General features: G+C 37.9%; 1 protein-coding gene across 1 annotated transcript in view; it reads right to left on the reverse strand.

The window, feature by feature from the left end:
• Sclt1 (sodium channel and clathrin linker 1) overlaps window positions 1-26,881 on the reverse strand; it is a 115,914-nt gene that overhangs the window by 19,538 nt on the left and 69,495 nt on the right. The window contains exons 14-16 of the mRNA XM_036190259.1: window positions 26,195-26,340; window positions 21,847-22,039; window positions 20,145-20,341 (exon numbers count right to left, since the gene is read on the reverse strand). Of these exons, the coding sequence (XP_036046152.1) occupies window positions 20,145-20,341; window positions 21,847-22,039; window positions 26,195-26,340 (536 nt within the window). The remainder of the gene's footprint in view (window positions 1-20,144; window positions 20,342-21,846; window positions 22,040-26,194; window positions 26,341-26,881) is intronic.

Genomic DNA, 26,881 nt, shown 5'->3' on the forward strand with positions numbered 1-26,881 from the left:
TGTCCTCCAGGTTGTTCATGTAGATCTCATCCATTTCTCTGTCACTGGGCGATCTCTGTGTCTTTCCTAGAGTCCCATTTTCTAGGTAGCCTCCTTGGAGTTGTGTAGCAGTCTAGTCATCTTTGTTTTACATCTAGTATCCTCCTATGAGTGAGTACATACCATGTTTGTCCCTCTGAGTCTGGGTTACCTCACTCAGGATGTTTTTTTCTAGATCCATCCATTTGCCTGCAAATCCCATGATGTCATTGTTTTCTGTGCTGAGTAGTACTCCATTGTGTATATGTACCATTTTTCTTTATCCATTCTTCAGTTGAAGGGCATCTAGGTTGTTTCCAGGTTCTGATATGAACATAGCTGAGCAAATGCCCTTGTGGTATGATTGAGCATTCCTTGGGTATATGCCTAAGAGTGTGCTACAGCTGGGTCTTGGGGAAGATGGATTCCCAATTTTCTAAGGAAGCGCCATATTGATTTCCAAAGTGGCTGTACAAGCTTGCATTCCCACCAGCAGGGGAGGAGAGTTCCCCTTGCTCCTCATCCTCTCCAGCATAAGCTGTCTTCTGTGTTTTAGCCATTCTGACAGGTGTAAGGTGGTATCTCAGAGTCGTTTTGATTTACATTTCCTGGATAATTAGGGATGTTGAGCAATTCCTTAAATGTCTTTCAGCCATTTGAACTTCCTCTGTGGAGAATTCTCTGTTTAGTTCTATAGCCCATTTCTTAATTGGACTGTTGGGCATTTTGATGTCTAATTTCTTGAGTTCTTTATCTATTCTGGATACCAGCCCTCTGTCAGATGTGGGGTTGGTGAAGACATTTTCCCATTCTGTAGGCTGTCGCTTTGTCTTGTTGACCTCATCCTTTGCTCTAAAAAAGCTTCTCAGTTTCAACAGGTCCCACTGATTGATTGTTTCTCTCAGTGTCTGTGCTACTGGTGTTATATTTAGAAAGTGATCTCTGGTGCCAATGCCTTCAAGACTACTTCCTACTTTCTGTTCTGGTTCAGAGTAACTGGATTTAAGTTGAGGTCTTTGATACACTTAGACTTAAGTTTAATCCACTTGGTCAACATGTCAGTTTTTATGCCAGTACCAAGCTGTTTTTATTATGGTAGCCCTATAGTAGAGCTTGAGATCAGGGATTGTGATGCCTCCAGAGGTTGTTTTATTGTACAGGATTCTTTTGGCTATCCTGGGTTTTTTTGTTTTTCCTTAGGAAGTTGAGAATTATTCTTTCCAGATCTGTGAAGAATTGTGTTGGTAATTTGATGGGGATTGAGTTGAATCTGTAGATTGCTTTTGGTAAGATTGCCATTTTTACTATGTTAATCCTGCCTATCCATGAGCATGGGAGATCTTCCCATTTTCTAACATCATCTTCAATTTCTTTTTTCAGGGACTTAAAGTTCTTGTCATATAGGTCTTTCTCATACTTAGTTAGAGTAACCCCAAGGTATTTTATATCATTTGTGGCTATTGTAAGGGTGATGTATCTCTGATTTCCTTCTCAGCCTGTTTGTCTATTGTATATAGGAGGGCTACTGATGTTTTTGAGTTGATCTTGTATCCTGCTATGTTGCTGAAGGTTTTTATTAGCTTTATCAGTTCCTTGGTTGAATTTTTGGGGTCACTCATGTATACTGTCATGTCATCTGCAAATAGGGAAAGCTTGACTTCTTCCTTTCCAATTTGTATCCCCTTAATCTCCTTAGGTTGTCTTATAGCTCTGGCTAGAACTTCAAGTACTATATTGAATAAGTATGGGGAGAGGGGACAGCCTTGCCTTGTTCCTGATTTTAGTGATATTGGTTTGAGTTTCTCTCCATTTAATTTGATGTTGGCTGCTGGTTTGCTGCAAATTGCCTTTATTATGTTTAGGTATTCCTGAATTCCTGATCATTCCAAGAACTTTATCATGAAGGGGTGTTGGATTCTGTCAAATGCCTTTTCTGCATCTAGTGAGATGATCATGTGTTTTTTTCTTTGAGTTTGTTTATATGGTGTATTACATTGACAGACTTTCATATGTTGAACCACCCTTGCATCCCTGGGATGAAGCCTACTTGATCATGGTGGATAATTGTTTTGATGTGTTCTTGGAGTCTGTTTGCCAGTATTTTATTGAGTATTTCTGCATCAATGTTCATGAGGGAGACGGGTCTGTAGTTCTCTTTCTTTGTTGCATCTTTGTTTGGTTTAGGAATCAGGGTTAATTGTAGCCTCATAGAAGGAGTTTGGTAATGTTCCTTCTTCATCTATTGTGTGGAACAATTTAAAGAGTATTTGTATTAAGTCTTCTTTGAAGATCTGGTAGAACTCTGCACTGAAACCATCTGGTCCTGGGCTTTTTTTGGTTGGGAAACATTTAATGACTGATTCTATTTCCTTAGGGTTTATTGGACTATTTAAATGGTTTATCTGGTCTTGATTTAACTTAGGTATATGGTACCTATCCAGAAAATTATCCATTTCTTTTAGATTTTCCAGTTTTGTGGAGTAGAGGTTTTTGAAGTATGACCTGATGATTCTCTGGATTTCCTCATTGTCTGTTGTTATGTCCCCCTTTTCATTTCTGATTTTGTTAGTTTGGATGCTCTCTCTGTCTTTTGGTTAGTTTGGATAAGGGCTTGTCTATCTTGTTGATCTTCTCAAAGAACAAACTCTGTTTCATTAATCCTTTTTACTGTTCTCTTTATTTCTATTTTATTGATTTCAGCTCTCAATTTGATAATATCCTGTTGTCTGTTCCTCCTGGGAGACTTTGCTTCTTCCTGTTCAAGAGCTTTCAGGTGTGCTCTCAGGTCATTAGCGTGAGATTTCTCCAGCTTCTTCATGTGGGCATTTAGTGCTATGAATTTCCCTCTTAGCACTGCTTTCATAGTGTCCCATAAGTTTGGGTATGTGGTGTATTCATTTTCATTGATCTCTAGGAAGTCTTTAATTTCTTCCTTAACCCACTGGAGCATTATTCAGTTTCCATGAGATTGTAGGATTTCTGTCGGGTTTTTTTTTTTTTTTTTTTTTTTTTTGTTGTTGTTGAAATCTAACTTTAAACCATGGTGGTCCGATAAAACACGGAGGTTATTCCAATTGTTGTGTATCTGTTGAGATTTGCTTTGTGGCCAAGTATGTGGTCGATTTTAGAGAAGGTTCCATGGGGTGCTCAGAAGAAGGTATATTCTTTTTTGCTCGGGTGAAATATTCTGTAGAAATCGATTAAGTCCATTTGAGCCATAACATCAGTTAAGACCATGATTTCTCTGTTAAGTTTCAATTTTGCCGATCTGTCCAGAGGTGAAAGTGGGGTGTTGAAGTCTCCCACTATTAATGTGTGGGGTTTTATATGTGATTTAAGCTTTAATAATGTTTCTTTTTCATATGTGGTTGCCCTTGTGTTTGGGGCGTAAATCTTTAGAATTGAGACTTCATCTTGGTGGATCTTTCCTGTGATGAGTATGTAATGTCTTTCATCATCTCTTTTGATTGATTTTAGTTTGAGGTCTAGCTTGCTTCTTAAGACCATTTGATTGGAAAGTCTTTTCCCAGCCTTTTATTCTTAGAAGGTGTCTATCTTTGAATTTGAGGTGTGTTTCTTGTATGCAGCAGAAAGATGGGTCCTGTTTTCCTATCCATTCTGTTAGTCTGTGTCCTTTTATAAGTGAATTAAGTCCATTGATATTAAGGGATACTAATGACCAGTAATTGTTCATTCCTGTTATTTTTATTTTTTGGTGGTAGTGTGTGTGTACTTCTCTTCTTTGGGGTTTACTGCTGTGGTGTTATCTACTGCCTGTGTTTTCATGGGTGTATCTGCCTTCCTTAGGTTGGAATTTTCCTTCTAGTGTTTTCTGTAGGGCTGGATTTGAGGATAAGTATTGTTTAAATCTTGTTTTGTTTTGGAAGGTCTTGTTCACTCCATCTATGATGACTGAAAGTTTTGCTGGGTATATTAGTCTAGGCTGGCATCCATGGTCTCCTAGTGTCTGCATTGTATCTGTCCAGGTCCTTCTGGCTTTCAAAGTCTCCATTGAGAGATCGGGTGTTATTCTGATGGGATTGCCTTTATAAGTCACTTGGCCTTTTTCCTTTGCTGCCCTTAATATTCTTTCTTTATTCTGTACGTTTAGTTGTTTAATTATTATGTGGTGAGGGGACTTTCTTTGGGGGTCTAGTCTGTTTGGTGTTCTATAGGCTTCTTGTATCTTCATACGCATTTCCTTCTTTAAGTTGGGAAAGTTTTCTTCTATGATCTTGTTAAATATATTTTCTGTGCCTTTGAGTTGGTATTCTTCTCCTTCCTCTATCCCTATTAGTCGTAGGTTTGGTCTTTTCATGATGTCCTAAATTTCTTGGACATTTTGGGTCATGACTTTGTTGGTTTTAGTGTTTCCTTTGACTGATGAATCTATTTCTTCTACGGTATCTTCAACACCAGAGATCTTCTCTTCCATCTCTTGCATTCTGTTGGTTATACTTGCATCTGAAGTTCCTGTTCGTTTACTCAGATTTTCTATTTCCAGCATTCCTTCTGCTAGTGTCTTCTTCATTTTTTCTATTTCCCTCTTCAGGTCTTGGACTGTTTCCCTCGTCTGTTTTGTTGCTTTTTCATGATTTTCTTTCTGCTTTAATTGTCCTTTCCAATAGTTCTTTATAGCGTTCTTCCCATTTTTTGTTTGTCTGTTCCTCCACTTTATTTTTGATTTCTTCTATATAAGGCTCTAGCCTCTTCATGATGTTACTTATAAGATTGTTTTCTTCTGCTTCTTCCATTCTGTGATGTTCAGGTCTTGCTGTTGGAGAAGGGCTAGGTTCTAGTGATGCTGTATTGCTCTTTATTTTGTTGTATGTACTTCTGCCTTGACGTCTGCCCATCTCCTCTTGTGTTTGTTCTTGGTCTTATCAGTGTACTTGGTCCAGACTGACCTGACAGATTTAGGGAGCCTCTCTCTGGTCCAGATGGAAGCTCTGGTCCAGATGAGGGTGCTGGCTGGATAGGAGCTGGGGGCCTGGACTCTGAGTCTCAGGAAGTCCCTGGGGTCTCCTTATCTTGTCCAGTCTTGTCCAGATGGGATTTCCAGGGCAGGATGGAATGCTGGATGCTGGTCTTTAAGTCTCTGGAAGTGGCTAAGGTCTCCGGCTGATGGGTGTGGGGCAAGATGTTGAGGTTGGAGTGTCCACCGGAGGGTCTCTCTGGTCTAGATGGGAGTTCCGGGGCGGATGGGAGCTGGGGGCTGGTCTCTGAGTCTCAGGAAATGGCTGGGGTCTCAGTCAAATGGGTGTGGGGGCAGGGTGTGGAGACTGTAGGATCTGCCTGAAGTCTTAGAAATGGGGAGCCTTCCCACAGGGCCTGCCGATTGCCGGAAACTGGGGCCAAGTTGGGCAGGTCCTCCTGGGATGGCTGGTGCCCAAGGGTGGGACCCAGGGGCTGTTGCCTCTCTGACTATAACCCCAGGCACTCACCGCTGGTCCAGATGGGCTATTGGTGAAATTATTAAGGCCACTCCACGTAGTTAAAAGGGAGGTTTATTTTGTGGGGTAACTTACAAGTGAAGGGATAGGTTACAGGGCCTGGGAAAGGTATAGCACAGTCAGGTGGTGGTCTCTGGAGAACTCTGCTCAGTCTACCTGCAGTGTCCAGGGTCCAGGAACCAAGACAGCCCATCCAGATCTTGGGTCTTCAGGGTCCTCTTGCGGCCCCACCTTGTAGGCATGACAGTTACTGGAGCCTCAATGGGGGTTGGAACTTCCAGATCAAAGCAGGAATAGCTACCCACACCAGCTAAAGGTGTTTATCAGTTGTAAGAGTTCTTTGGTAGAATTTTTGGGGTTGCTTATGTATATTACCATATCATCTGTAAATAGCAATACTTTGACTTCTTCCTTTCCAATTTGTATCCCCTTGGCCACCACCTTTAATTGTCTTATCGCTCTAGCCAGAACTTCAAGTACGATATTGAATAGTCATGAAGAGAGTGGATAGCCTTGTCTTGTTCCTGATTTTAGTGGGCTTGCTTTAATTTTTTTCTTTATTTAATTTGATGTTGGCTATAGTCTTGTTGTATACTGACTTTATTATGTTTGGGTATGTCTCTTGTATCCCTGATCTCTCCAAGACTTTCATCATGAAAGGGTGTTGGATTTTGTCAAAGGCTTTTGCAGCATCTAATGAGATCATGTGTTTTGTTTGTTTGTTTGTTCATACGGTGGATTATATGACAGATTTTCATATGTTGAACCATCCCTGCATCATTGGGATGAAGCCTACTTGATCATGGTGGATGACCTTTTTGATGTGGTCTTGGAGCCAGTTTGTATTTTATTGAGTATTTTTTGCATCACTGTTTATGAGGATATTGGTCTGTAATTCTCATTCTTTGTTGAGTCTTTGTGTGGTTTGGGTATCAGGGTAACTGTGACATCATAAAATGAATTTGGCAATGTTCCTTCTGTTTTTATTTTGTGGAATAATTTGAGTAGTATTGGTGTTAACTCTTGTTTGAAAGTCTGGTAGAATTCTGAGCTAAAACCATCTGGGCCTGAGCTTTTTTTTGGTTGGGAGACTTTTAATGACTAGTTCTCTTTCCTAAGGGGTTATAAGTATATTTAAATTGATTTGACCTTGCTTTAACTTTGTTAAGTGGTATCTATCTAGAAATTTGTCCATTTCTTTTAGATTTTTCATTTTTGTGGAGTACAGGTTTTTTTTAAGTATGACCTAATGAGTCTCTGGATTTCTTCAGTGTCTGTTGTTATATTCCCCTTTTCAATACTGATTTTGTTAATTTTGATATTCTCTCTCTGCCTTTTGGTTAGTTTGGATAAGGATTTATCTTGTTGATTTTCTCAAAGAACCAACTCTGTTTCATTCTTTGTTTTATTCTTTTGTTTCTATTTTATTGATTTCAGCTCTCAGTTTAATCATTGCCTGCCATCTATTCTTTTTGTGTGCCTTTGCTTCTTTTTTTGTTCCAGAACTTTCAAGTGTGCTGTTAAGTTGTTAGTATGAGGTCTCTCCAAATTCTTTAGTACTATGAACCTTCCTCTTGGCACAGCTTTCATTGTGTCCCATAAGTTTTGGTATGTTGTACATTCACTTTCATTGAATTCTAGGAAGTATTTAATTTCCCTCTTTATTTCTGCCTTGAACCAACAGCATTCAGTATAGAGTTGTTCTATTTCCATGAGTTTGTAGGCTTTCTGTTGTTGTGAAGCTTTAATCTATGAAGGTCTGACAGGATGCAGGGGGTTATTTCCATTTTCTTGTATCTGTTGAGAGTTACTTTGTGACTGAGTATGTGGTCAATTTTAGAGAAGGTTCCATGAGGTGCTGAAAGAAGGTATATTCTTATGTGTTTGGGTGAAATGTTCTGTAGATATCTATTAGGTCCATTTGTTTTATAATGTCTGTTAATTCCATTATTTCTCTCGTTTCTGTCTGGATGACCTGTCCGTTGGTCAGAGTGGGATATTGAAATCTTCCACTATCAATGTGTGAGGGTCAATGCATGATTTATGCTTTAGTAATGTTTCTTTTACAAATATGGGTGCCTTTGCATTTGGGGCATAGATGTTGAGAATTGAAACATCATCTTGGAGTTTTCCTTTGATAAGTATGCAGTGTCTTTCCCGGTTATTTTGCTTAATTTTGGTTTTAAGTCTATTTTGTTAGATATTAGAATAGCTACAACAGCTTGCTTCTCAGGGCCATTTGTGTGGAAAATCTTTTCCCAACTTTGTACTCCTAGGTAATGTCTATCTTTGATGCTGAGGTGTGTTTCTTGTATGAAGCAGAAGGATGAATCTTGGTTTTATATACACTCTGTTAGTCTGTGTCTTTTTATTGGGGAATTGAGTCAACTGATAATGAGAGGTATCAATGACCAATGATTGTTAATTCCTGTTATTTTGTTGTAGTTGTTATTGGTACTGTATATGTATGTGTGTTTTCCTTCTTTGGGTTACAATGGTGTGAGATTATTTATTGCCTGTGTTTTTATAGGTTCTATAGGTTCTTGGGTTGTAGTTTTCCTTCTAGTAACTTCTGTAGGCCTGATTTGTGGACAAATATTGTTTAAATTTGATTTTATTGTTGAATATCTTGTTTTCTCTGTCTATGGGATTGAAAGTTTTGCTGGTTATAGTAGTCTGGGATGGCATCTGTGGCCTGCAGCACATCTGTCTAGGCCCTTTTGGCTTTTGAGAAATTGGGTATTAATATTCTAGTAAGTCTGCCCTTATATGTTACTTGGCCTTTTTTCTCTTGCGGCTTTTAATATTCTTTCTTTGTTCTGTGTGTTTAGTGTTTTGATTATTATGTGGCAAGAGGATGTTCTTTTCTGGTCCAATATATTTGGTGTTCTGTAAGCTTCCTGACCCTTTATAGGCATGTCCTTGTGGTGATATATTGTGTACCCTAATAAACTTATCTGGGGATCAGAGGATAGAGCAGCCACCAAATTAGACATAGAGGTCAGGCACTGGTGGCACACACCCTTAATCCTATCACTTGGGAGAAAGAGATCCATCTAGATCTCTGTGAGTTCAAGGCCACACTGGGAACAGAGCCAGGCTTGGTGCAACACGCCTTTAATCCCAGCACTAGGAAAGAAGGAAGATGGCAAGGCACAGAAAGGTATATAAGGCATGAGTAAACAGGAAGTCTCTCTCTTGAGGCTGAGGATTTCATAGAGGTAAGAACATGGTTGGCTTGTTTTGTTTCTCTGATCTTTCAACTTTCACCCCAATATCTGGCTCTAGGTTTGTTTGTTTGTTTGTTTATTTATTTATTTATTTATTTATTTATTTATTTATTTATTTATTTAAATAAGACCGTTTAGCAATTTGTGTTACATGTCCTTACTTATGTCAGAAAATTTTTCTATTATTTTGTTGAAAATATTTTCTCAGCCTTTAAGCTTGGATCCTTCTCCTTCTGTTCCTATTATTCTTAGGTTTGGTCTTTTCATAGTTTCTCAGATTTCGTGGATGTTTGTGTCAGTAATTTTTTAGATTTAACATTTTCTTTGATTGATGTATCTATTTCTTTTATTGTGTCTTCAATGCCTGAAATTCTTTCTTCCAAATCTCTTATATTCTGTTGGTGATGCTTGTGTCTGTGGTTCCTGTTCACCTTACCTAGATTTTCTATTTCCAGAATTCCCTCAATTTGCATTTTCTTTATTGCTTCTATTTCCACTTTCAGGTCTCGAACAGTTTTATTTGTTTTCTTCAACTTTTTTTTTTCTTGGCCTTCCTGACATTCTTTAAGGGATTTATTAATTTCCTCTAATGTTTTGATTGTCTTTTCCTCAATTTCTTTAAGGGATTTATTTATTCATTTCCTCTTTAAGGACCTCTATCATCTTCATAAAGTTGGGTTTAAGGTTGCTTTCTTGTGCTTCAACTATGTTAGAATATTTCTGTAATGGGATGGCTGGGTTATGGTGGTGACATATTGCCCTGGCTATGGTTGATTGTGTTCTTACACTGACATTTAGGCATCTGGACTTGGAGTGATTATAGGTCTAGGTGCTGGTTTCTGAGTTTGTCTTTGCTAGAGGGGTGTTTTTCTCCTTGCTTTCTGTTTCCTCTCTGGTCTGGCTGGAGTGGCCTGGTTTTCAGAGAGTTGGCCTGGCCTCTGCTGGGGTAAAAGGCTTCTGCCAGAGATGTGGATAGTAAGTATTCCTTCTTATCCTATATTCAACTATCAAAGAATCTTTACTAATTCTAAAATAAGACCCAAAATGAATCTGTCTTTCTCTTTCTTCTTCTCAAGATACTACCCTCTATCCATTTTAAACACATATACAAATGGAGAAATTCTAACCTTAAAAGTTTATTGTTGGGCTAGAGAGATGACTCAGCGGTGATCAGTGGTACTTGCTGACATGCTTGAAGACATGAGTTCAATTCCATTACCCACATGGTGGAAGGAGCGAACCAGATTCTGCAAGTCATTCTCTGACATCTACATGGTGCTAAGACATACAAGTACCTCCACTCTCACATAAATACATAAATAAAAAATACATAAATAAATCAATGTGAAAAGTTTATTGTGCTATTTTCTCTAAACAACTAACTCATAACTGCAAAAAAAAACCGTGTGGGATGGGGAGTGATAATTCAAACATGAACAGTGGCCTAATTGTGCTGTGACACAGTGGAACTTACTTATTGCATGCAACACTTTGGTACCCGTTATCCAACTTTTACCTTCTTTCTCCTCTGCTGCTGGCCTAATGACCAATATTCTATTCTCTTCTTACATGTGGCCAAGCTTTTAGGTTTCACATATGATATTCTCATGCATCTTTCTGTGCCTGGCTTAATTCACTTAATATAATATCTTCCAGCAATTCTGTAACTGATTTCATTCTTATTGTATGACAGATTGGTATTCCATTGCAAGCATGCATATAAGCAGACATACAGTTTTTATTCATCCATTCAATCACCTGTGAACATCTGAATTGTGTACACTTAGGTTATTATGGATGATGACCAATACACATGGGACATGGGAGTATAGGACCTCTTTGATATAGCAATTTCATACTCATTACTGTGTTAGCTGTATCTTCTTCTTAGCTGCACTTCTATTTTTAAGTTTTATGGCTGTCCAAGCTTCCCATCATGGCTGCATTAATTTAATTTCCTAAACCACTGTTCTCTCTTACTGATGTTCTTTCAATAGCCTTCTAAGGGAGTCCCAAGCTTTTCACTTTATTCTTCATATGATTACCAGACTGAGCTTTCCCAGAAAACAAAATAATCAGATCTGGTGACTTAGCTTCAAAAATTGTCCAACAGCTTTCTTTCATAGCTACAGTAAGGTCCTACGTAATCAGGCTCCTGACTGTAGCTGAGACACACATTACCTGTGGTCCATCATTGCCAAGACTCCTGTGCTCTATAGCTACAGTGGATCCAAATGACTGATTCTGGCCAAAGGAGGTAAGAGGAAGTGAGCTGAGCCAGTGAGGACTCACACCCCACTTCAATTCTTCTTCCCCTGTGTCTGAAATCTCAGAAAACCATGTTCAAGGTAGTGGAAGCTGTAGCAGCAGACCTTCCCTAGCCAATTATCTTTTGCATGCCCATGAGGATGAAAAACTTTCTACTGATTAGTTCAAGATCACACTTTATTTGTCATTGAACTTGGGATTAACACACTGATGAAAAACTGACCTCATCTACCATCTGTGCCTTTATTTTGCATACCAATTCTTTCACATCTGACAAAACAAGCATATGCCTATCCTGGATCTTCAAACTAACTCTTCTTTTTGCTTGGAATGCTCTCTTAGGATATTTACACAGATACTTTAAGCCATCTTAAGATTCATTTCTTTACAGAAACTTCCTTGTCTACTAAGATACAGGAATTCACTCATTCATCATTATATTGGCTTACTTACAATTTTTGGCATAGCACTCATTTTCTGGTTTTAAATATATATATATATTTATTTGATAGTCTTAAAAAGTGGGGACCCTGGTCTCCGCTAAATCCTTATTATTTCCAGGCCAGTGGCTTTTCAATAAATATGAGATGAGTGAGAGATGTGAAGACTAAGCTACTGAAGAAGGGCTTGCCATTCATACTTGGTTTAGATGTGGTAGTTAAGAGTGGCTGCAACACAGGAACACACCAGAGATAGAGAAGCAGAGTACAGGTGAGAAAGGCAGAGGGGAAAAAAAATCATGAAAACAACAATAAAGCTGTCAAGTGGCCAGGGCCAGGAGCATATTTACTTCTTAGAAAAGCTACTCTGACAGCTGTATAGAAGCCAGAACAGATGTAAGAAGAATGATGGGAGATGAGACTGAAATAGGGTTTTTTTTTAAAGAGCTATGGTCAAAGACTGGGCCTGACTGACTGCACAGACAGAAAGCGACTGCATGTTAGCACAAGTTCTGCAACATTATCATACAGAAGGACTTGCCAGTTCACATCTCCAACACTGCCTGCCTTTTCCTTTTTCTCTAAATACCTGCAGACACTGGATGCCAGCTCTAAAAACTAACATTTTGACTAGCTTTCTGGGTAAAACTATTGTTTAGGTTTGTATCTTTTCAAGGCAGAGTGAGGCTGAACTTGGATATGTTTAAAGGTGTCTGCATTTCTCCTGAGAGCTGGCAGTTCATGCCTGTGTCCATTCTTCTCTTAGGCTACCCTCCTTCCTGCAAATTAACCTGTGCTTCCTTTCCCAGTATGCTATTTGTCTTTATTAGTATCATTCTTCATAATGGTTTTCAGTTCTACTTTTTTGGCTAAGTCAGTTACTCTTTTCCTTTTTCAGTTTTGTTTTGATTACAAAGACTTCTTTATTCTAAGGAAATAAAAGCAATACATCAATACATCTTTTAATACGGTCTTTTTTTATATTTAGCTCTTTAATCCATTTGGAATTTATTTTCTATATAAATAATAATTTAAATTATTTATTATTTCTGTAGAATCATCTTTCACCATTGGCTTGTAAATGCTTCCATTACCATGAACAAAATTACCAATTGTATCCAGTTTCTGCATTCTGTTCACCACACACACACACACACACACACACACACACACACACACACACACACATTTTTTTCTCCTTGAGACAAAGTCTCATTTTTGTGTCCTAGGCTGACCTTTAACTAATGGTGATCCTTTTGTTTCAGTTTCCTGAGTGCTGAGATTACAGATGTGAGCCTCCATACCTAGCTTCTTTAATGTTTCTCTGTCCTTGACTTTCTTTGAAGATTTATTTTTTTGTTTATGTGTAAGAATGTTTTGCCTGAATGTATGTCTTTGTGTAATATAAATGCCTGGTGCTTGCAGAAGTCAAAAGAGAGTGTTGGATGCTTTGGAACTGGAGTTATGGATGATTGTGAGCTACCATGTGGGTGCTGGGAACTAAACCTTGGTCCTCTGCAAGGACAACAAACACTCTTAACTGCTGAGCCACCTCCCCAGCTCCTATGTTTTATTTTAAAGGACATTACTTTCCTTATTAATAAAATGTCTAAGCGGTTGAAGATCTGACTTACTCTGAAAATATAACTACATCTAGGGAGAGAGCTCTAGTTATTTTTGCTGTTGATCCACACTGATCAAAATCAACTTGGGGAGGAGAGGGCTTACTACACCTTATAAGCAAAGTCCGTCACCAAGATATGCCAGGGCAGAAGCTGAAGGAAGATACCAGTTTGTGTGTGTGTGTGTGTGTGTGTGTGTGTGTGTGTGTGTGTGTGTGTGTGTGTATAAAATGGAGTTATACCACACACTGTGAAAATGCTCCCTGTATGAGACACAGACTAACAAAAATCCCCAATGCCAAGGAAGGAACATCTCCCTTCAAATTATTGGTCTCTTGGATTCCTCAAACAATACAGGCTATTGTCACTAAACTAGTTGTACCCCAAACTTAAAGGTAAGACCTTTGTGCTGAAGACATCATACACTCTTGACACAGGACTTTGACACAGGACTTGGCACAATTAAGCTGGCACTGACCTGGCATCTTCTTCCTTAGAGCTAGCTTTTTCAGTATCCAAAGGCGCTTTATTAAGCTGCCAAGGTAAAAAAGTAATCAGTAATCCTACCTAGCTATAAAGCCCATGACCATAACAATGACAGACCTGGCAAGATATTCCCAATGGTGCAATAGTGAGGGTATTCAACAGTTGTCTAATTGGATTTAAGGCCATTCAATAAGAGGAAATTCAAGCCTGGTATTGTAAATCTAGCAAACTACTCAAGGCTAGAGAGGTCACAGAATCTTAGAAGAGAACCTGCTGCTGCCATTTTTCTAAATCAATATAGTTTTTAATTATATTTTAATACTTACTCTTATACCCCTAGATTAAGTGGCGTTCTCATCCTGCATCAAAGCTTCTGTGTGAAAAAGACAGAGACTACTACAGAGGTCCAAAACTGGTCAAAATGCAGAGACTGTGGGGTGCCCAATTCTCAACTGGTACAACAAGGGCTGGAGAGATGGTTCCTCAGTTAAAGCCTGGGCTCACAACCAAACTGTCAACTGGTCTATCTATAACACAATCCCTATGCCTAGAGCTCAAGAAACACTGTGGAGGGGTAGACTGAAAAAGCCAGAAGATCAGGCTCTAAGCTGCAAGACAGTGTCTTTTATACATGACAGGGGTGTTGCACTCATGAAATCTAAACAACATGGCTGCCTAAAGAAGATCTACATAATGACCACACCAGTTGTAAGGCCAACATGGGTGGGGGAATTTTCACAAGGTTCAACCCTCAAATGAAAAGCTATAGGTGATCAATGGTTGCTGAGAGAGGGAGAATCAGTTTTTTCTAGGGACCAGCTCTGAGGCGGTCCAGTCCCTAGTGGTTAGCCTTGAACACATGTACATACAATCAATGCTAAATGGGACTTAGTAGGTTGTGGATGTGTGTGTATAATACAGTAATAATTAAAGGTCATAAATTTGTGAATGAGCAGGGGTAGGATGACACAATAGAAGTTTTGGGAAGGGAGAGACAAGAATGATATAGATGCAGTGTCCATATATGAATCATAGGAATCATTCTCAAAAAAAAGGAGTGCTTTTCATAGCAGGGGTAACTTGGGTTAATGTACCAGTTCTTTATTCTTTTTTTTTTGGACAGGATCAGACTGCTCAGGCTTCTACAGTGAAATTGCTATGGAACCAAGAATGACCTTGAACTTTGGATCTTCCTGCTAGAATGCATCAACAAATGCCTCCCTAGTTTAAATGTGTAAAACAAACAAAAAAACAACCAATCTTACCAATGTTTGATGTGAAGTGATGGTTTAATTCTCTTACATTTGAAAGAAATATTCTATTTCTTTTTCTCCCTTTCTCTAAGAGGTAAAAAATCACCAAATTGCTAAATCTTTGACAGTTTTAGCTTACTTAGTATATTCATTACTTACTATTACTGTGATAAAACACCACAACTTAGGAAACTTAGCTAAGAAAGCATGTAGCTTGGCTTACAGTCCATGATGACAGAGCAAAGGCATGGTGGCAGGAACAATTGAGAGCTCACATCTTGAACCTCAAGCAAGAGGCATACAGCACACAGGAAATGGCTTCTGAAACCCTAAGCCCCTCAGTGACACATTTCTTCCAACAAGGGCACACCTCCCAATCCTTCCTAAATAGTTCCACCAACTGGGGACTAAATACTCAAACATGAATCTAAGGGGTATTCTCATTTAAGCCACCACATTTTGAGTTTAGGAGGTCATTTAAATAAGATTTGGCTTTAAAGATGGATAGGAAGGAAAGCTTTGAAATAGAAAAACAAAAACAAAGCAAGATCCCAGTCAGAGTTACTGGATTCAAGTATATAGTTGGAGTCAATTGTCTAGGCAGGTGGTAGGCTTGTTACCCATATGAACATCTGGGAGTATCTGAGCAGCAATGGTGAAATATCCAAATAAAATTTTAGGGCAAGATTGTATTTAAGTAGGACTGCTCCTTGGAAGGTTGGTTAGTTTGTTTTAAATTGGTTATTACATGGAGTATTTCTATTTATTTCTCTCAGTATACTTAGCTACTATATGATGCTATGCTATTTTTAAGGAAAACTGACTTAAAAAGGATTCATTGCATTTAATTGGGACTCCAAGAAAGAGGCACAGTAATGAAACAGAAATGAAATCTCGGGATGACTGGAGAGGCTGTCTTACACTGGGGCCAGGACACCCATTGTGACCACAGGGAAGATGAGAACAGATGCAAAGAATATAAATGCAATAATACAAACTGGAATCCTCTTTTGATAGTGTCTCTTTTCTCAATGAAACATCAACTGAGGTTATAGTACCAGTTACTTTTCTATTGCTTTGATGAAACACCAAGAGCAAGGCAACTTTATAAAGGAGAGTTTCTTTGAGGCTTATGGTCCAGAGGGAGAAGAGTCCATCACCATTATGGCAGGGAAGTGTGGCAGCAGGCAGGCATAGTGACTGGAGCAGAAAGCTCACATGCAGAACCCCAAGCAGAAAGCACAAAGAGGAACTGAGGATGGTGAGAGGATTTTCAGTCTCTGAGGACCTGTGTGGGGTGCTGCGCTCACTCAAGAAACTTAGTATATCCAACTAAAAAACTCCATTTTTTTTTTCCTTCCCAGATCTGCATTAGCCATACAAAGTAAAGATTTAAAATATAAGAGCATATTAATATTTTTTAGTCAAAGATTAACTAACTGTAAATGATCTTTAATTAAAAACAATGTGGCATAATACATGCAACATTAGTTTAAATGACCCTCATATTAATTCCCCATAGTAGTTCTGATAATATTCTGCAGCTACAGTCTATTTTAACTTTCAAGATGCTGCCACTGGCTGGACACATGATCAAATAACCTCCAGTTTGCAGCAAGACATATGGACCACTGTACTAAATGAAATGGAATATTTTAAAAAATTTATTATTTTTATTGATTCTTTGTGAAATTTTATACCTATATACAATGTATTGAGCAAATCTACCCCACTCCCCAACTTCATGTCTTCTGTCTTGTTCTGAAAAATATTGAGTCCAATTTGTGCTACCAATATATGTACAGGAGTGGGAACATTCACTGGAGTGTGGTCTCTTCCTCCCCAAGTAGCCATCAACTGTCAATAACTTTTTACTAAGGAAGGGGAGGGGTTATGAGACTGTCCCCCTCCATGTTGGGATGTTGATCTCAACATTATTAAAACAAAATAAATGACAAAAATAGCATATCCAAGCCCTAAGATGATACCTGAATGAAACAAAACTAACACTCAGAAAACCAAGCAGAACACTGGAGCCAGCACTTCCTGTTCCATGGAGCACATTTACCACATTTCACACTTGGATGTGGTTTTTTTGTCACTCAAAGAAAGGGGTATAGTGGAGGCATCCTACAACTGACCTGGGGTTCCAGAGGTTTTCCTCTCAGGGAAAAGGTGAGACACACCTAAATCCATGCCCCTTATATACTATGAGGCATGCTAAATAATCATGCAAGGTACCTCCCATAAACTTATCAAAATAAACCAGTAACATATAGCATAGGGGTGTGTTAAAATCATGTCAAAAAACCAGGACTGACAACTTATCAAAATACACCAGACCAACAATTTGTGCAACATTCTCACCTGTACTTCAAGAAAAGGACACTAACCATGGAGATGATGATGGCCACAAGGCCTGACATTTCAGCACTAAGTGTTTGTATGTGTGTCTGGTAGGATTTACAGGCAGAAAACTCCTGACTGTCTCTGGGGCTGGGACTCTGTCCTACTGCTCAATGCAACCCATTTGAATTTCTGTCCTATCTATTCATCTGTTCACCCATCTATCCAGATCAGTCCTGTATCTCACTGTGAAGGTTCTCTGTCTATGCAGCTCTGCTTGACCCTGCAATCCTGGGTCTCTGTGTCTCCTGCAGCTCTTCAAATGGTCTAGTTACTATCTTATTAATACCTGCTGTGGATCTCTTTGTATGTATACCAGCTCTCTGACTCCAGCAAGGGCTTTGAGCTCTGTGGTCTTTTTAATCCTTTTGTAGTCATATGTAATCTCTGTCTACACACACACACACACACACACACACACACACACACACACACACACACACACAGAGTGTGTGAAGTCTAATGTGTGATCTGAGAGTTAATATTAGTAGTGATGATTGGAATAAAGTAACCTGTGATTATCAATGGTCAGCTATGGAAGGAAATGAAAATTACTTGATGAACTGTAGCCAATGAAACTAACATTGCTTGTGAACTTACTGTGAATAAATTCTGAAATTGTAGAAAGAAGCAAATGTGTTTATATTTCTGGCATAGCACACTCACAATATTTTCATTTAAGACTTTAAAGATAATGTGTATGTCAATGATTCTCACCGTAATTTACAACTTCTGTTGCAGTCCTTCCTCTAATGCTACATTTTTAAGAACAGGTAACAGCCTGACTTAAATATCTACTGGGAAGTACAAAGTTAACATGGCCCCAAGCAAACTTCAGTTATTTTCAACACTTTAAAGCCTAGTCCTGGGGTTGGGAAGATGGCTTAGTGGGTAGGTACTTACTGTACAAGCATGAGGATCTGAATTTGAATTCCTGTACCATATTAAAGAGCCTGGTGTGACTGTGCATCTGTAGACCCAGAGCAATGGGGCAGACATGAGGATTACTGGAGTTCCCTGGACCACCAGCTTAGCTGAAACAGCTCTAAGGTTCAATGATGAGACCTTGTCTCCAAAGTAAGGTGGAGAGTGATTGAAAGACACCAATTTCAAGTTTTGGCTTCCAGAGGCACACATGGGCATGTGTGCCCCAACCCAACATAAACATTTATTTATATACCACCCTCACACCAAAACTAAACAACCCAGAGCCCCCAAAACCAAATCAAACCAATCAACCAACAAACCAAACAAAATCCCACCTCATCCTACACCCTCCTCTCTTTGAGCTATTACAGTACAGGTCTCTTTACCTTTGCACTCTATCCATTATGGTCTGTTTTTAAAACACACTTTATTCTTTTTAAAACAATGTTAAGTTTTCTGTAGTCCATTTCATAGCATCTATTGAACTTTTAAGTGGACAGAAAGTCAACAGTTTCATCTTGAAACTCTTGAGTATCCCAGGTCACTGGAACAATCTTAAGCTCTTTTTGAGGAAGCATCAGAAACCTTTCTTTAAAAATTATTTATTTACTGTGCGTGCTCATGTGCCACAGTGTGTGGGGGTCAGAGGACAACTTTATGGTGTTAGGTAAAAAAGCAGGCTCCCCCAAATGGCAGTGCTACTGACGATGTCCTAAGATGATGGCCCAGGACCTAATCCAAGCCAAATTCTTACCAGGTAAACAGAAGGCTTCTTTATTGGGAAAACAGTGTTTCTAGTGGTCTAGTTCAGCGGTCTCACTGCAACTTGCTTACACCTGGTGTCAGTTCTCCCTTCCACCTTATGTGGATTCAGGTTGCTGGGCTTGTGCACAAGCACCTTTACCCACTGAACCATGACACTCGTCCGTGAAAATTTTCTTAAAGGGCTAGAGAGGAAACATTTCAGGCTTCATAGGCCAAATGAATTCTAAATGTTACATGTGCTAAATATATACATGTTAAGAGTCTATGCTTCTATGTCCTCCCCCAGGCCACGGTATTATATAAGGTATTTTATTTGATTTAGAATGCCAATTTTTTCCTTTTTCTTTGTGGGGGTGTGTGTGTGTGTGTGCATGTAACCATAGATGCTTTTGTGTATGTGTTCATGCAGAGTTCAGAGGTCAACATCTGATGTCTTGCTCAATTACTCTGTATCTCTCAGTGAATCTGGAGCTTACTGATTTGGCTAGGCTGGCTGGAGGGTCAAGCCCTAGAATGCCCTCTTCTTTTCAGTGCTGGTGCACACCACCATGCTTAACTTTTGACTCGGGTGCTGGGATTATAAATTAGGGTCTTTATGATTGTGCAGCGAGCATTTTAGCCACTGAACTGTCTCACTGGCCCCATGCTTAATATTTTATAGTACTTCAGTAAATATTTTCTGAATAAAAATGTAACATCTACTCATTGTGTAATATGTACTTGTTTGTGTGTTTGTTTGTGTGTGCAGACAGAGGGCAACCATGGGTGTCATCTACTATTTATTTATTTTTTTGAGACAGTCTCTCACTGAATTGGAACTCAGTAAATAGGCAAGGATTGCTGGCCCGTGAGCCCAAGTATCTCTCTGTCTCTCCATGGTATTACAAGCACATACCACCATAACTACCTTTTTTCTTTTTTTTTTTTGGAGCTGAGGATCGAACCCAGGGACTTGTGCTTGCTAGGCAAACGCTCTACCACTGAGCTAAATCCACAACCCCCCTTTTTTCTTTTAATGTGGGTTTTGGGGATCAAATTCAGGTCCCCATGCTTGCTAGTACTTTACTGAGAGAGCTATCACCCACTTCTCAGAATTATACATTAAAACAAAACAAAACAAAACCAAAAAACAAATAGAGCAGAACAGTAAAATACAGGTTTACTGTAGTTATTTCTTCTATAAAACATCAATTGTTAAACAATTATTAATAGTAAACGTACTTTGTATTGCTGGTTTGCAAAACAAGTATCAAGCAACTACTAGCAGTGAACCTACTTGAGACTGCTGATCCTCATGTCTGCACTTTCGGTGAGTTTCTTTGTTTCTTCTTTCCACCTGTTGGCCGCCTTTTGCTGAGCTGCCAATAGATGCCTCAGTTCAACAACAGAATTCCGATTACTGTCCTCCATCTCTCTCAATTGAACTTCAAACCCATGCTCCTTTATTGAGAACTGATGCTCCATTGTGCTGACCTAAGGAGTAAAAGGAACCATCACTTTCCTCTCAGGATTCTGGGAGCTATGTCAGCCAATGTCACACACAAAAAGAGCAATCCAATGTGCTCTTGAGATTTAGAAACCTTTGGGCGAGGCATCCAAGTAAGCAGTTAAGCTTACAATTTGTCTCCACTACAAATGAAATCTTTGTATACTTTAGTGAAAATACAACTACCATGGACTGTAATTTTGTGTGTGTGTGTGTGTGTGTGTATGTATGTGTGTGGTTTCACTGTGTAGCCCTGGCTGTCCTGGAACTCACTCTGTAGACCAGACTGGCCTTGAACTCAGAGATCCAACTACCTCTGCCTCTCAAGTGCTGGGATTAAAGCTGTGTGCCCATATAATATATTTTTAAGTCTGTAAGGTAGCACAAATTACTTTGCATATTTGTGATGAAATGTCATTTTATCTTTTAAATATGGATCTAATTGGACTAGTATTATAATTATAAAGATAATTCCTTTCCTCTTGAACCACAGTGTGCTTCTGCTACAAAATTTGGTCTTCATTAAAATGAAATTTATATCTGGACTTTATTTTGTACTATTGAGCAATATGATTATTCTGAAGTTGACAAACTGTCTTAATTACTGTAGCTTTAGACTGATAGGGTTTTTTTTTTTTCACATTTTACTGAGTAAAAATACCTTTGTAAAACACATGACTATTTTTCATTTAAGATTTCATATTTTTATGAATGCCTACTGCCCTGGATACCTACAGTAAAAGCTAGTCAATAACTGCAGTTGATGGGAACTAGGTCAGCACATGACTTCCTTTGACTCCTTGTAACAGCAGCAATAAGCAAAGTGAAACAACAGTACTGCTATTTTACAGCCTCACTGCAAGCTTGGAAGATGAGGATATTTACTATAAAAACCTAGTGCCATTCACAAAAAATGGCATGGAATGGAGGGAAAAGAGATGCTGATGGAATACCTGTTTCTTGAAAGTGCCTTAAATGGATTATCACAGAGTAAAAGAAGAGGGGAGGGTAGAGAAAAGAAAAGATAAAGATTTTTATCAGATGAGCCTTTTGCCCTGTGCATTCTTCTTGCTGCTGTTTTTACTCTAGCTAGGAGAGGCTCTCAGAGAAAACTGATGGAACATCCTCTTACTGATCTTGAAGAAATTCAGTGTCTGAGAAGCTGGAGGAGAGACTATGGCAGACTACAAAGCTGTGTAAGCTATAGTTCTGCTAGTGCTGTTTAACTTGCTTTGGCAGGAAGAACTGTTTGTTGTATGGTTGGAAAATATGTTTTTAAAAATTGTGTATATATAGAGAAGACAATCAGGTTCCAGAATGCTTTCCAAGTTCTACTAGTTAGTACTTTGAATTAGGATTTCATATTATTTGATGAGAGGTGCATGTATGCCCCCCCCCCACACACCCTAAAGAATGTTTTACTAGGATTCTAATGAATATTCTCTATACATTGATTTTCCCAAGAATACATTTAACTCATTTTTGAAAATACCTTTAATTTTGCTTTTTTTTGGGCCTCCAAAGCAATTTTTCTCAAATCCTCAGTCTCCTTCTGTAGTTGCTCATTTTCTTGCTGAAGCTTTAGCCTTTGCTCACTGACAAAGCCACAGTTCTCCCTCTCAGACTCCAGTACAGTTTGAAGTTTCTGGATCATTTCATGGGAACGTGATATCTCTTCTGAGGAACTGTTTTTGTTTTTTGTTGTTGTTGTTGTTTTAAACAAATGAAACAAAACACAAAAGATCAAGACGTGTACATTTTACAATTTAGATTTCTGTTTTCTTTATTCTGAGCCATTTCTTTTCACTTCAGCATGGTCTTGAAGAATGAGCCCATGGCTATATCCACAGCCCTCTTTTCACTTTAGAGTAATGTGGTTTTAAAATGTATGTAATACCAGGTAAATGCATTTAATTTAACAATATTAAGTAAGGATAGACAAGTTGACCTGCTATTACTCTTTTAGAAAATCAACGTGAAATATCTTTCAATTTTTCTTAGTGTTAAGAATTGCTACATCAAGAGAACAACATGGACCCAATAGTAGACAGATGAAACAGCTGCTAATCAAACTTTTATTGAATGTTAGTAGCATAAGAAAACACAATAGCTGACCACTTCACAAATTAAAGTGAAATCAATCTGCAGTTTCCTGTAAAACATCTCAGAATAGGGCTTTATAAATTCAAATTAAATAAGCTTATTTTAGCACAGGTTAATAGGTTGTTTTCTTGAATTTTCTCAGCTATGGATATTAGATCAGGTATTCTTTAAACATTTGTTTCAATCAATAGCTAATTTTCATTCCTATTTTCTGAAATTTACATCTTTCAATTACAGATAACCAATCACTCTGAACATACTCTGGTTTCTATTTGTCACAGGAAATATATAAATGCTACTAATATTGTGATGGCTTAATAGAAATACTGGTGGACATGGTGGTTCATGCTTGCTATCCCAGCCCATGGAAACCTAAGGCAGGAGGATTGCCTTGTGTTTGAAGCCAGCCTGGGCTACATAGTAAGTTCCAAGCTAGCATATGCTATAACATGAGACCTAGTCTCAAAATAAAAAGCTAAATAACTCAATTATTGGTTAAAAGTAACTTATAAGGAGAGAAATTTTTAATATGCATAAACAGTTTTTACCTGATTGCAGTTTTACTACCATGAACCATAGTTTATGTTTCTATTCCAACCCTAACTTCCCCAGTGCTTATGATTGACTTTGAACTGATTCATCTCTGTCCTGTTTAGACTTTTGCTTTCCTAATTCTTCCCACATTCTTGTAAGTTTTAAGTTCTATATGAAATCATTCATTTCTATAACATATAGTTTTAATTCTATATAAAAATTATTCATTCCTATAATACACATAGCTATGTTTTCTTTTTAAATAGTAAAGTTCCAATAATCAACGTCCCAATAAAATAGTATACACAGGCATTGGTCATAAAATGACATTCGTATCAAAAGATGCTGCAACAGAAGCAACCATGTGTCCCTCCTAACAGAAGTTCATAATATCACAACCACCACTATCACCACCACCCCCCAACCACCACCAACCAACCACCCACCATCACCACCAACCAACCACCAACATATCAAAAAGAACATTCAACATGAAAGCATGATTCAACATGTTTTCTACACATGTAATATATTACAGTTATAGATTCAAGAATGGAAATAATACAATTATCAATGCAGAATGGCCTTCAACAAAGTTCAACCCCCTTGATAAGAAACCAGGAATTCTGCCAGGCAGTGGTGGCATGCACCTTTAATCCCAGCACTCGGGAGGCAAACCCAGGTGGATCTCTGAGAGTTCGAGGCCAGCCTGGGCTACCAAGTAAGTCCCAGGAAAGGCGCAAAGCTTCTGAGAGAAACCCTGTCTCGAAAACAACAACAACAAAAGAAACCAGGAATTCAAGGATCATACCTCAACATAAGAAAAGCTACCCATGCTAAGATAGCCAACATTATAGTAAATGGGAAAAGACTCCATGCACTTCCTTGAAAATCAGGAACGAGACAGTGTCAGCTCTCTCCACTTTTATTCAAAGCAGTGACTGAAGTCTTAACAATAGCAGTAACACAAGAGAAAATAATAAAAAGGATACAAGTAGAAAAGGAAGGAGCCAAGTTATTTCTATTTGCATATGTATGATGTCATACAAAAGGGAACCTAACAATTCAACACAAAACCTCTTGGAACTGATAAACACTTTCAACACAGCACCATGATACAAAAAAATCAATGCAAGAAACCAGTAGCTTTTTAATAGACCAATATATAATAAACACTGAGAAAGGCATAAGGGAAACAATCCCGTTTAAAATATATATATATATATATATATATATATATATATATAACTAAGCAAGGAAGCCAAAGATCTCTACAATGGAAAATGTAACACTCTGAAGAAACTGAAGATACTAGAAGATAGGAAAAAAATTCTCAGGCTCATGGATCAACAGAATTAAAATAGTAAAAATAACTGAATTACTGTAAAGTCACCTACATATTCAATGTAATCCCCATAAAAATTCTACTGGTATGCTTCAGAGAGAGAACTAGGAAAAAAATCCTAAAATTCATAGAAGCACAAAAGACGCTGAGCAATGCTAGAAGTATCACAGTATCTTATTCCAAGTTACATTACATAGTCACAAAAACAGAAACAGCATGTAAGTAGTACAAAGACACACTCATAGATAAAAAGAATAGAACAGAGAACCCAGAAATAAACCCAGTCACCTGATTCTTGATAAAGGTTTCAGAAATACACTTCAGAGGAAAAGAACCAAAACAAATGAAAACAAAAAACCTCTTGGATAAGTGGTGCTGGGAGAATTGGACAGTCACATGTAGTAGAAGGAAACTAGTACTTTTCTTTCACTTTGTACAAAAACCAATTAAAAGTAAATTAAGAACTTTAATGTCTAAAATTGTTAGGGAAGAACATATAGAAAATACCTCAAGATATCAGCATAGCAAGGATTATCTGGAAAATACAGTAACAGCTTAAGAAATAATACTAAGAATTATCTAAAAGATTGCATGACCTATAAAAGCTTCTGCAAAATAAACTATAAGTGAAATCCAGGCTTCATATTGCACAAAAACATCTATGCTAACAATTTATCCACAAGAGGATTAAGTCTAGAATCTAGAATACATAAAAGAACATGAAAATGAAATAAAAACACTAAATAACACAAAACTAATCATCTGATCAGTAAGGTGGTTAATGAACTAAGTAGATCTCAAAAGAAATATAAATGGCCAGTAAATATATGGACAAATATTCAACATTTTTAGCAATCAGGGAAATGCAAATTAAAATCGCTTTGTGATTTCTATCTTACCCCAAGAAAATAAAACAAAAGCTGACAAGGCTGTAAGGAAGGAAGAGCCCTTAGTCACTGATGGTAGGAACCATAAAGTTATGCAACCATTATGGAAATCAGTATGGAAGTCTCCAAATTGGAAAAAAAAAAAAAAGAACAAACATAATCCAACTTGGAGATATATATATATATATATATATATATATATATATATATATATATATATACACATATACACACATACTCAAATTCTAAATCAACATATCACAGAGATACTAGCATATTCTTTGCATCTCTACTCACAATAGCCAGGAAGGAAATGGAACAAGCCTAGTTGTTCACCAACAGATGAATGCATAATGAAAATGTACATAAACACAGTGGTGTTTTATTCAGCAATAAAGGAAAATGCAATTATGATATTTTCAAGAAAATTGATGCAACTGGAAATCATTATACCAAGCCAGGCAAGCTAGACCAAAAAAGATAATTACTATGTGTATAAATGGTGGGTGTGTTTGTGGGTGGTGTGTGTGTGTGTGTGTGTGTGTGTGTGTGTGTGTGTGTGTGTGTGACAGAGAGAGAGAGAGAGAGAGAGAGAGAGAGAGAGAGAGAGAGAGACACAGAGAGAGAGACAGAGACAGAGACAGAGATGGAATGGAATCCTGAGAGTGCTGGGAGGATATCTTAGGAGAGGGAAGTCTATTTAGTGTGGCAAGGAAACCAGCCATAGAGTAGGCAGGGGACATAGAAGAGGGCAGTGTGGGAGGGGAACAGATGACAAGATTATGATTTATGAGTATAAAATGCTATCACTAAATTCATTATTTTGTATGCCAACTTAAAAACTAATAAAAATAGAAATTATAAAAAACATGTTTGGCTGTTTTAATAAGCTCTATAAAAAGGTAGGTAATTCACCAAAACCTATGTGAATGCCTAAAATGTTAACACAGGAAATGTAAAAGAAAACTTACTTAATTTCAAGTTGTTTTATTCTATTTTCTGCACTCTTTAGTCTTAGCTGAAGATCATCTTTTGAACGCTCTGCAGCAAGACATCTTTGGTGCATTTCTTCCAATTTTCTGTAATCACCTTCATCTTGTTTGCCTTCACGGTAAATCTGAAGGAGAGGCTTATAAACATTACCTTATAGGAAGAAATTATCTCAATAAATAAATAATGTGAGAAATAAAGTCATGACTATGTATTCATCTCTTCCTACTGTAAGAAGTTTTTTAAAGACACCTATGATTGATTCATTTACAAAATAAAATGCTATAAATTCCAGGGAGGCTATATAGCAGGGGGACCCTAGGATGACTGTGGCTTATAGTAAGTTTTGGTTTTACTCAATTACTGGGCAAGCCTCAACGAAACATTTCACTATTAGGATAAGAATTTATACTGTATCAAGCTGATAATAGAAAAATAAATTTTAAAAATCAGAAAAAAAGTTTGAAATCATGCTTACTATAAACTATTTAACTAATACAGAAATAGAAAACAGCTGCTGACACTTTAAAAAAAATGCTTAAAATGCCAATTTTAAAACAAGTAGTAGTTGGGTTGGGTATGTAGCTCAATGGTAGAGCCCTTGCTAAGAATGTACAAGGCCCCAAGTTTCACCCTAAAACATCAAGGAAAGAAAAAAGTGTAGTATT

Source organism: Onychomys torridus, chromosome 6 (genome assembly GCF_903995425.1).
Source record: "Onychomys torridus chromosome 6, mOncTor1.1, whole genome shotgun sequence".
In the NCBI taxonomy this organism is placed as follows: domain Eukaryota; kingdom Metazoa; phylum Chordata; class Mammalia; order Rodentia; family Cricetidae; genus Onychomys; species Onychomys torridus.